The sequence below is a fragment of the Chaetodon trifascialis genome, chromosome 22 (genome assembly GCF_039877785.1).
Source record: "Chaetodon trifascialis isolate fChaTrf1 chromosome 22, fChaTrf1.hap1, whole genome shotgun sequence".
Lineage (NCBI taxonomy): Eukaryota > Metazoa > Chordata > Actinopteri > Chaetodontiformes > Chaetodontidae > Chaetodon > Chaetodon trifascialis.
In genome coordinates, this window is record NC_092077.1 from 3,625,686 (window position 1) to 3,637,893 (window position 12,208).

A 12,208-nucleotide genomic window follows, 5' to 3' on the forward strand; every position below is an offset into this window, starting at 1 on the left:
CGCCGTGTGACGACGTCAGTCCCCATTGGCTCACAGCGCCGGTAAGCTATCTAGCCTTTCTATGCATATTTATGTCTACATTTACATGAAGGAACGCTTCTGACGGCATTGATGAACAATATGGAATAAACTGCCTGAGATTTTTAAAAATACAGGGAAAAGTAGAATGGTCTTTTTGTTACACTTTCAATGGGAAATTTAGGATCTAATGAATAATATTGTCTACTTGCATCACTGCAATATGTCTGATTGAGTAAAGGGGCATAAACAGAAGAAATACAAGCATGATCCTAAAAGTATTTTACTCTTTCCTCTGCAGGGAAATGTGTCTGTTTCAAAAGGGATAAAATATAGGACGAGCTCTTGAACTTCTTTTAACTCTCTACATTTTAAAACTTTAAGACTTTCCATTTTTTTTCCAAGTCTGCAGTCAAACGCTCTTTCCTCAGGAGCTCTATCTAGAGGAGTCAACAAGCGACAAGTCATTTTTAGTTCTGCATGCAGTGTGTATCATTTTTATATCTATATTGTTTTTGATTTTTTAAATTCCAACCATAGCTTTACTTTAATAATTTAATATTTAATTACTTTAACTTTATCTGTATACTTACACCATCATTCTTCTGAGAGAAATCTTTCAAATATGTAGTTATTCTTTATTTAAGGTATTTATTTATTTCATGCATTGCACGATGAAAGGCTACACACACCGAAAATGTATAAACAGATATTGAAATACGTGAATCACAAATAGGCAATGAAATAGAACAAATTGTATCAAAGTGGCACTTAATGAAGAAATGCTAGATGTCATGTAGACAGTCTCAATAAACATATGCACCGATGCCTCCTCGTGCTTGTTGTGTTGACAGATTTAACCAAATGGACTTAAGCTAAACATTTCCTTCTGTTGTCTTGTTGTTCTGTTCATTCACTGCATTTTGGTAGTTGATGAAAATAAGCTATTACCACTTACATCTTTAAGAGCATTCTTAGTTTACAGCATGTTTTCACACCTGCCTAAAACGTTTGCACAGTACTGAAAGTCTAATTTGTTTTTCTCTTGTTCCTTGATATTTTCATTGGTAGATTCCAGCAGGTACTGTAGGGAAGACCCCATCTTTGAGAAAAAAGGTGTTTTGCTGTGTTTCACTCCCACAGGAACAGGTTTTTGATGGCTGACGTTAGCAGTTGCAGATGTAGTTGATTCTGTCTTTGATTTTCCAAAGCACTTGTTTATAGTTCCTTGACAGACTACCTTGTACTTATACTATAAAACTGAATATTTTGTATTTTAACACTAACTGTGTGTATATACACATACTGTAAATATATTAATATCGGCTGTCTGTATTCGTTTTACCTACCTCATCATTGTTGTTGCTCTCAATAGTCTAAACTTACACTCTAAACAGATATTTTATATGTATATATGTCACTGCCTTTCTCCTTTTTAAGTTGACTCTTTTTGTTCTTTCTTTCCTATGGGTAATGTCACATTCATTTTTAAATAGTTGATGTTGAAATGCATAAAATCTCAAATTAATTCATTGTTTGGCTCATGTGTACTTCTTTTTCACCACTAGAGGGCGACATTGCAATACATGCTACATTTAATTGTTTGTCACCAATTATGCACACTATTGCTAGTGTTAAACCATAGATTGTGTCATCTGAACAGGAACAGCAGTGTCAGCAGCTGTATTGCCACTCTCACCATGACTACATGTTAAATTTGCATCTGGAAAATTGTGATTCAATCTCATTGGGTCGTACATTTCAGCAGCTGTGCCAGCATAAACATAAACATAAAGTGTTGATCAGTAGAGACTAAACACCTCACCTATCAATATTTGGTCAGTCCAGCTGTCTTTTCTTAAGTAACTGACCATCTTGCATCACAATATCTGGATGGATTTCTGTGTCATGGCTGTAATATATGATGATGAAACAAATTACATTAGATGATTTTGAATTCATGTCCATCGTGGTTAAGCTTTCTGTGTGTTTGAGTGGGCCACTAAAACTGGTCTCATTTTTTCCTTAGAAATGTCTTCAAAGTGTAGAGTTGCAACAGAATCTCTGAAGAACCTTAATGCACACAGATGGCAAAAACCAAACCACTTATCTGCTGTGCTTATTTTGACAAGTGAAAACATAAAAATCTAAGTATGAGCTGCATATCTGATACACTAAGTAGTTATTAATGGGTTGTTTTGAGTGGAATAAGATATGCACTTAACAAAATACCGTAACAATCGCCCCAGAATTTTTGCATTAAAACTAGCATCAGGTTTCCTTTTAGGTTCAAATTTTGGGTTGGCCTTGTTAGTTTGTAAATTTTACAGAAATGACCCCAGATTTAGAATGTTGAATGTTTTTAATCGGTGTTCCACATAAATTAATGAGTCTTCAAGGTTGAAAACCCTCTGGAATCATGCAGGAAAAACAAACAAACAAAAAAACACCGAGGCATCTAAATTTGTTAGAATACATTAATTGAACTACCCCCTTAAAATCTAAATCATAATAACTTTACATCATTTAAGCTAAAAATGGATTTGTCTTGTGTCTGAAAAATTATAATTCCATTAAGGTTTTAAACACCAATGCTTGTCTATAAATTCTTATAGGTATGTTTTAAAATATTGTATTTTACTAATGTAATTTTTAATTGATTTGTTTTGTCTTTTATTAAATATTCCTTATAATAATGTCACTTGTCAGACAGTCAAGGCTGCGCTCCTGCAGCACGTGACTGTAGCTGAGGAGTGTCAGCGCATTAATATGCCTGTCATGCGGCCTGGGGTGCATTGTATTGGCCAAATTAGACTGGAACTTGAGTCAGTCGATCCCTTATAGCAGACCCAGGTAAATTGTGACTTTTTAGTATATGATTGAAAACGGAATAGCATTTGGCCCCCTGTGCTGGAGGACTAGATTCGAGTTTCCCGCCCTCCCAGGCCGCTCCTCCGCGCTCCACAGGGGCGGGGCTTCACTCGGGTCTCCTCTCAGGCACAGCTCGCAGTGTGTCGGGAAGCTCCGCAGATACTGTCACTGGAGCAACATTTAAAAGCAACTTCAGTGTATTACAGTACTTTTTCTTACAGCTACGAACCGCACAGAAGTCGTTTTCCAGCTTCGAGCATTTTAGCCAGTTTTCCGCTTTACGTGGAGATGTGTCGTGTGGAGAACTAGGAGCGGACAGCGCTGCACACTGAAGCCGGGATGAGTGGGAGCTCAGCGGTCTCCGGCGCGGCGCCCTGCCGCTTCGCCCACTACTTTGCTATCTGTGGGATAGACACTGAAACTGGACTGGAACCGGACGAATTAGCAGGTATGAGCTTTCTCCTCTGCGGCATCAACGTGATTGTAGAAAAACAAGAACAAAAACACTGCAGTCCTCTATAGACATGCACATTTCAATCAGTGACACGGTCACATTAAGATGGAAACCACAACACATTCATGTCAGCAACCTGACAAAGCTTCAAGTCTTGTTATTTAAACTCACTAAGTGGCTCAAAAAACTCACCAACGGCTCGTGGTTTCCTTTCCAGAGTTAGTTATTTCATAAATAAGCGCAGCATGTATCCATAAATAAAAAGCTAACAGGAGAAATAGTTGCATTTCTCTTTGGTGTCAGGTTCGGTTTGTTGACGTGTTTGGAGCCTCAGCAGCACCTCTGATCAATGAGCTGCTCTCATTTAAGGAGGCTGAGCTTCATGTGTGTTATTAGAGTGAAAGGTCACCAATATCTGCTCTAAATGTTCTGATCTGATTTACGCTTCCTGTGCTTCAAAGTGAAACAACTGCTCATAACTATACTGTAGTTTTTGCTCACTGTGATTTCCAAGTGACAGGATCTTCCAGATCATCTCTGGTCACCTCGTATAACATCTGACTCATATTTTACTTGTCTTAAAACAAAATTGACTTTGACTGCAAAATAAACCTTACAAAATGAGATTTTGGAAGCAAGGTCTCCCTGTAATTCTCACTGAGCACTTTGTATTTGTTGTTTGAGTGCTGCTGATGCAGAAGTTGCATGTAAGGCAGCCACAAGTGTGGGCAAAGATGGTGATGCTGCCTCCACAGCGGTGTTGATTCAGGGGATGCTTATTTCTTTTCACAAGCACTGCTTGGACCTTTGATTAACACCTGTATATTCGGCCGTAGGATTCCTGCTGTTATGTTTCTGTGTAAGGGTCATCCTCCCTGCTGCTGCCTTCTCTATGACTGTACCAGTCAGCTGAGACTCCTGCCAGTGCAGCTGTGGTGTTGCAGCATGTTTTCTCTGTCTGTTGAATCGTTCACTTACCGACTCACATTTCTGCGTTCCCATCCAATATCAGCCTTTCCATATTGTGGCAGAGTGGAGATACTTTCTGACAAGCTTTACCTTCTGGATGTCGATCTAACAGCAGAGTGTTGTGTTGCTGTGGTGTTGCATCACTGCCACATTGGTAGCTTCTGTCTGTGGAGCTGAGTCTCTTGGCCACATTTCAGAATAGCAAAGTTTGTGTATGTCGAAAGTGAGCTGTCAAGTGGGTTTGTGTTCAAAATGTATCAGTGGGAAACATTTTATTTTAATGACACATTTGGAAGCATTGTGTGTATGTGCGCGTGTTTGTTTTTTGCCTTCAGGCTGTAGCAAGTGTCTGAGGTGACACTGGTAAGCTGTGACTGTACTGAGTCCATATACCCAACTTGCAGAGCATTTGGTGTGTGTGTGTGTGTGTGTGTGGTTGAACTGTGGGACAAGTTAAGTCAGTGAAGGGGTGCAAGTAACCATTATTTTCGTTATTTGATCAATTGTTTTGTCCATGAAGTGTAAAAATAGAGCGAAAATTGCCCATCACAGTTTCTCAGAGTGTATGTCTTCCTTTGTCCCACCAGCAGTCCAAACCTCCACAATGTTGTGTTTCCTTTTGAAGAAGACAAAGGAAACCCACAAATCCTGATACCAGACAAGTGGAGATCAGGGAATTTGGGAAATTTCTTCTGCAAAGTGACTCAGAAAAGTCAATTCATTTTCTGTCAATGGACGAATCCTTATAGCTATAGATTAAACCTTTTATCAGAACAAATGTGACCGTGATAACATACAGTGTACATGTTGATGATGTCATTGTTTGAATTGATGAGATCATGTCAAGTGACAACATCTCTCAGGGGGCTTGGGGCTGTGCTCCCCAGCTGCTCATATGGTCAATAACATACTAAAAGCTGTACAATTCCAACAGCTTAAGTTCCTCACGAGGAGGTTTTGGAGTCTCCGTGTGTGGCTGTTGACCAAGAACAGAATGATAACAGAAAATTGGAGCTGCAATGATTAGCTGATTGAATGATTAGTTGACTGAGACAGAATGAATGGGTGACTATTTTGATAATTGATTTTGGAATCCACTATCTGGTTCTTGTAATACGTTCATGGCCAACACAGACACATACCAAATCTCAGCAAAGATCAGCACTGCTGATGTGCGTCTTGCTTTGGTCTTCACTGGGTAAAAAAACAGAACAAAAGTACATCACACAATCAACCATATCCCTGTACATGTTAATAGAATACTTACAAACAAGATCAATGAGTTTAGATCCCTACATTTCAATTTTTGCCTTAACATAAATCAAGCACGAGCTGAACTTTATGTCCCCCTCCCCTCCATTCATCCCCAAAGCTTCCCACCCCCATTTCTTTATCATCTGCCTCCAGCCTCTACACTTCATAGGAGATCATTTACAATTCTGATCAGGCCTGTTGCTGTCCTCCCCCATGATGCACCATCTTCCAAACGACACTAATGCTGCCATGATTGATATCAACATGTTGCCTTTTGCACTCATAAACATAAACCTTTTCCTTCAAGCTCTTGGGTACATCTCAGCACCCCCGCATAGTCTTGTACCCTGTGTTGGAGGCAGCCGTAATAGCATTGACCCACATTAAAAGGGGTTCTAGGCTTTTGCTTATTTTAGGCTGCAGTTCCCCTCCTCCTTGCTCTTTGTGTGGCAGGGTAGCCGTCTTTCCCTCAGCCCATTGTTCTAGTCAGAGGGCCAGACTTCCTGTAGACCTGCCTCGGGCTCCATCATGGTTTACAGTGCATTATCTCTCTCTCTCTCTTTCTTTCTCTCTGTCTATGTGAGAGTCTACTATATACAACATCGTACAGTATTTAACTCCTTTACTTACTTACTTTACTCATGCTCTGTTATGGATCCTGAGCTCTTTGGTCCCATGCTGGAATGCTAATTAGATGGTCTAATTCTTCCCATAAATAGCAACTTTGTCAGTCCAGATACCCACCTCATGCCATGCCATTGAGCTGTAGTGGTATAAATAAACTCTGGCTGGCATATAGAGCCTGAAATAGTTCCTACATTCTAACACCAGATGCAGTTAGAGTCTGCAGCATTGTGGAGTTGAAATGTGAGAGGAGACTAGAGCTAATTTTGGGAGGGAGATGTTTGGTGTGCCAGTTGTAGATATGAGGTCAGTGCTGCTACAGTGTGAGATGTGTGCCACTTTGCTATCTTCTACCCCTGCAAGAGAGGTGACGGTCACTCAGCCCAGTGTAGCAGCTTGAGAGATGATTGCACACCAGTTTGCATGGCAAACAGAAGTCAGCGAGACTTTATCATACTGATGACCATGGTGGTTGCAGTCTAGCAGCAAACCTGGGGCCAGTGAGTGATTGACATTTTAACTTGATAAATGACTTTCATGTTTAATCACTTTTCAGTAGTCGCCATTCAATTGTCCATCAGTGGACTAATCAGTTAATCAGCCTCCTGGTGTTGGCAGTGTTACAATACATCAACACAATGTTCAGAGTTTGTTGGACAGTTAGCAAACAAAATAGAACAATCCTTTTGAACTCTGCAGTCATGTCTGGCCGTGACATTGATAGAGTGGGGAAAAGCAAAGCATTCATACTTGTTTGCATGTATCGTTACTGATACTGGTTGCATGAACACACACAGATGGACAATATATACTGTACCTACACCACACACACACACACACACACACACACACACACACACACACACACACACACACACAAAGACTCACAGCTGCGACTGTGATGATGATGCTCTTCTGAAAACCAGATGCTCAGTTTCAGTAATCAGATGATCCGGTCTGTCAGGTGTTCAACTTGCCAGCACTTGCCCACATATTCTCCTCTTCTTCATCAGCTTCTTCCTCCTCTTTATACTCCCTCTCTTCTCCTTTCATGTCCTCCTCTTTATCTCCGTCCTTCACACCTCCTCGTCTTCACAGCTGCGTGTCACCCACAGCAGCGATCCCCTGCTTTTGTCACACTGAATTAGACAGGCTGTTGTCAGTATTTTATCCCAGGTTAGTCACTACCCATAACCCAGATGTAAATGAGTTAGTATCACCTCAGGGGGAATCGACAGTCATGTACAACCACTTATGGATCCTAGCCAGGTGCTAATAACTCCCACTACAGTAGAGTCATGTCATGGGAAAAAAGGGGTCAACCACACAGCAAACTGCAACAGAAAACCTGGCAAATGTTTATTACTCATAAAAGTCTCCTCTACCATGTAAAAAGTCCTAAAAAAATACTAAAATATGTGATGCCACAATTTCCCATTGCCATCCGTGTAAAAGAATTGATTAAATGCATGTTTTCTTGTCTTTTGTCCACACAAAGGGTTCAGTCCTGTCCACAGTCAATCAGACACTGGGTTTTACAGGAGACATGGAGTTGGATGCCGTACAGTACATGTGTAAAAGGACCCTTGTGGGTCCATTTTCTTGCAGTATCTCTGTAGTGAAAAGTTAATATCACATTCCAGGTATTCTTCAAAAAACTTGTTTCTCATATCAGATCACTTACATGGTCATTTAGCAGATTTTCTGTTGTAACTTGTTTGAGGTTCACCCTTTTTTTCACTAAACGCCTGTACTAAAGGGAGTTTCTGGCGTACTGTCGTATAATACCTGTACTGTTAGCGTGGTTAAGGTTTCCTTTCTTCCTACAAGTGTCAACGTGTCTGTTTCAAGATGAATACAGGTACAGCTCAGACTTTGTGTAAAAAAATCATCTCTTGTGGATTAATTAAATACCAGCTTAGCTTCTCTACTTTCTTTGTGACCTTGAATTTTAACATTTGATTTAATATATTCAGCAGCTTGAAGTGTGTGTGTGATGATACCAAAATGATCTTGTTAGCTAATGCGCAGCATAGTCACAGCAAATCATAATGTAATTTGCTCACATTGCACCTGTTAGTCCAACAGGGACATTCTACTTTCCCTCCCAGGATTGGTTGTGTTTTTATGGTGGTAGTTTTTCCTTGCCAACATGAACAGGACGTCTTTGTTTCCTGTCAAATGTGGGCCTGTAAATCCCTTTGAGACTGATTATCCCTTTAAAGACATAGAATACCTGACATTGCTTGCTTCATCTACTCTAAATGAATGTCTTTCTGTCTTTTGGATAAAGGATGCTGTCTCCTCTCCTCACAGTGAGTCTCCTGATATACTGTAGTTTCATCATTTATTAGAGAATTTGCCGACAGCCTGACAGTACCCATGCATAAAATGACATTAAGTTTGGATTCTTGCCTCATTTCTTTTTTTTTTAATCTCATACTATGTGTAATGTGACGGGTGGATATTCATAATTTTATCCTTGTAGCTGCCATTCCGTGAAATTAAAAATATGAGGGGTCCTCTTTTGTCCTGCACCGTGATGTGAAAATCAACAGCGTTTTTCAGTTTATTTAAATAATATGTGATATGTGCATGTTTAACTTTGTCCTGCTGCAGCCTTTATGTTAATCTAATTCAGTTCAGACAAAGCTTATCACACATATGTAATTAGGTGTATGTCTGAACAGGGTTGTATTTAGGTAAGTGGAATATGCAAATAATCTTAACACTGGTCTCGTGAGATGAACGTAATGAATTTCAAACCTTAAATCACAGCTGTATGGAGCCCTCAGGCCATTTTAATGTAAACAATCTGGGACGTTTGAGTGTCCTCTGGGAAGACTTTCAGTTACAGTGGGTCTGTCTGACCCTGTTTCAAGCTATTAATATTCAGTTTGTTCAAAGAGCTCCCTTGCTGCCATTGGCAGCTGGGAAGTTAGCTGGTACAGCTTTAAATATGACTGGAACTCAGAGGTGTGAAGGGGCTGAGGTGGGAGTGTCCTGCAGCAGGACACAAAGGGATTTGAGCAGCTAAAGCTCTGCTATGGCCTGGACCATCTGTCCACACACAGACTGCTCTGGGTGTCAGATCAGCACAAAGGCTGCATGCTAACACTGGCCACCGACATACGCTAATGATGACAGGGCCTTCCAACACTGACGCACGCCCCTCTGGACTTATGTGAACAATGGTATGCCAGGGTAATGGGCAGATAATACTATGTGGCATGTGTGATGCTCAGTTAAACAAAAACCTCTGCACACTTGTTTTATTGTTCAGGAGGTATTGAAACATCTACTTATCTCATTCTGTATTGGCAACATATCACAGGATTGCCATTGTTATAGTTTTCTTCTACAATAAATACTTTTTTGTTAAGTTTTCTTATGCTACAGATTCTCATTTCTTTCTCTTTCACTCTTTCTTTCTTTCATGGCTGATCAGCTCCGTCCTCCTGTCTTTCCCCTGTAGTGATTTTGTCCATCTCTCTGAGTTCGGTGCCCCGTGCTCTGTTAGCCCGGCCAGGCTGCTGTTAAGCCTGTTAGAGTAATCCACTCAGACAGTCCCTCCAGGCTACACTGAACGCATCACTGTAATGTAACACACGGCCAGGCCTGGCCTCACCACTGTCTCCACACACACACACACACACACACACACACACACACACACACACACACACACACACACACACACACACACACACACACACACACACACACACACACACACACACACACACACACATACACACACACACACACACACACATTCATGCTCATAACCATGACTCCACTCTCTACTTCCTGCAATGTTTGACCAGCGGCATCCTCCTGTCTTTTTTTTATAAAGCCTCTCACTGTAGGTCATCTTGTTAATGGCTCTTGATGTTTTGGCCTCACGGGACAAATAATGATTTTGTGAACCAATTTTAGGAAAAAGAAATGGCTTCCTTTAAGTGGAGTTCAGGTCTCCAAGTTTCAAAGAAAAAGTTAATCTACTGTACCTCTTTCATTAAGTAATACATTAAAATGAAGAAATGACATATTATGAAGTTAACGATAATAAAAGTAAATGTCTTGTACAATATCTGGCAAGATATTGACACAGAATTCACAGGCAGCAATTGTCAAGAGATAATACCAAATATTGTCTGGTTGCAGCCTCCCCAGTTTGCTCCTATTGTCTTATTCATGTGAGTATAAATTGAGCATCTTTTGGTTTTGGGCTGTTGCTCGTACAAAAGAAACTTCATGCAGACAACGTTGTTTGACCATATCTCAATGCAGATAATGTTTGTGCTCATACCAGACAGCCATATCTGAAGCTGGGGTAAAATGCCTCTCTTGTCTTTGTTGTCAAAAAAGGAAAGCAGTAACAAAAAGTAAGAATACAAAAACTAAATATGTAGCAGACAAGGCCAAAAACCTACAGCAGTGACCAGCAGTCAGCATTTGGTTAATGTAGTTTTATGTTGCTTTTTGTAGCTTTGGGAACTCCGGACAACTCAGACAACAGGCTCGAAGCAGCCTGCAGGCAGTCTGAGGTTTTGCAGCCTGTAGGTTTAAGTTGAAGGTTCTGACAGAACCCTGAACCTGCCTGTCTGACAAGATGTTCAGTGTCAGGGGTGTGCGGTCTCATGCTAGACCCATACAGTCGAACAGAGGCTGCCATGTGCTGCTGGTCAAAGTTCAAGGATTGAGGGGTGGGGGAGGAGGGGGGGGGCAGTAATGATGGATTGTCTGCCTCTGAGAGCCAGCAGGACCTGATGACCTCAGAGGATGCTGCTAGCTGTTGCTGACTGGTCACATCCCTTTGCAAATGCCCCTCTGTCTCCAACAGCATCAGATCTTGGGAGGCGTGAGGAGCCATTTCACTGTCCCTCCCTCAGAATGACCTCTGACCCTGAGCTCCATATGTTCTCTTTTTATGGGGGAGGAAGGAGACAAAGGAACCAGAGGGAGCTTGGACGTTGTTTTGGTTTATTAGGGGGGCCCACAAGTCTGTTGGCGCTGGACATGACCATGGAAGCTCAACTTCACTCTGTTTTTGTGTAACTTTTTCCATTAAGAAGAGATTTGGGGTCTTCTTCATTGTGCGTACTGAAAGCCATTAAAGGTCAGGGCATGGTTGAATTAAACTAGTTTGTACCACATGTCATGTCTAAAGGCCAAGAGTGTCTTTTGCTATTTCGAACCGCCATTCTTGAGGGCCTGATGTCATAGAGATGGATGAGACTCGGTCATCGTTCACATGTGGATAACTGCGTGCTCTTGAAGAGACTTAGAGAGAAGTTGCAGTGTGTAAGGAGCTTTCCATTGCTTTTCATTTGAAGCATAGTGACCCTTTGATTTAGCACGTCTACGTTATGACAGCAGCCAACCAACTTTTTAAAATGACAAAAGTGGATGTAAAAGAAAAATGGATGCCTCTTTTGATTGGGGTTGAGCTCATCTTTAGAACATCTCAATGTTCTCATGTTACCCAGTATAGTATGTATAGAAGCTGGTGCACACATGCTGGCCTGGTGTGTTTAAAGTATTTAAGAGTTCTAAGTTGTAAAAGCTTCTTAATCCAGTCTTGAAAACAAGCCTGTTGTCTCCCTGTGGGGCTGTCTCAGAATGTCACATCGTGTCCTGCAGGCGCTCAAGGGTTTATGAAAATGTCACTGACATTTCCCTTGTAGCTTGTATTGTTCACTGCTAGCTGAGCTAAAACTCAGAAATTTACAACTGGAATGCTGCTAACAACATCAGGAAATGTCAGCATTAACATTGTGTCATAATATAACAAGGAGCAAAGTCAAATCTAGTCTCATATCATGATTCCTGAAACCTCACAATGCATATGATCATTTCATCATCATTTTGTTTGTCCTTTCCCTCGTGAATTGTAGGACAGTTCCGAAGTTTTAAGCTCTGCGTTCTCTTTGGTCAACAACTCATGCATGCTACACTTCACTTGTGCACACAATAACCTTAATGATGTATTGCAAGGCAGCCATTTGTGAAACA

At 41.0% G+C, this 12,208-nt stretch overlaps 1 protein-coding gene across 5 annotated transcripts in view; it reads left to right on the forward strand.

Annotated features, from left to right (window-relative positions):
• Window positions 1-2,997: 2,997 nt before the first annotated feature.
• Window positions 2,998-12,208, forward strand: part of dennd5b (DENN/MADD domain containing 5B) — a 73,411-nt gene continuing 64,200 nt past the window's right edge. For 4 of the 5 annotated variants that reach the window (XM_070991961.1, XM_070991962.1, XM_070991963.1 and 1 more), the window contains exon 1: window positions 3,018-3,337. In XM_070991961.1, coding sequence (XP_070848062.1) covers window positions 3,229-3,337 — 109 coding nt within the window. In that variant the 5' untranslated portion in view covers window positions 3,018-3,228. Of the gene's footprint in view, window positions 3,338-12,208 lie in introns of all 5 variants that reach the window. The other variant, XM_070991965.1, reaches the window with a different exon arrangement.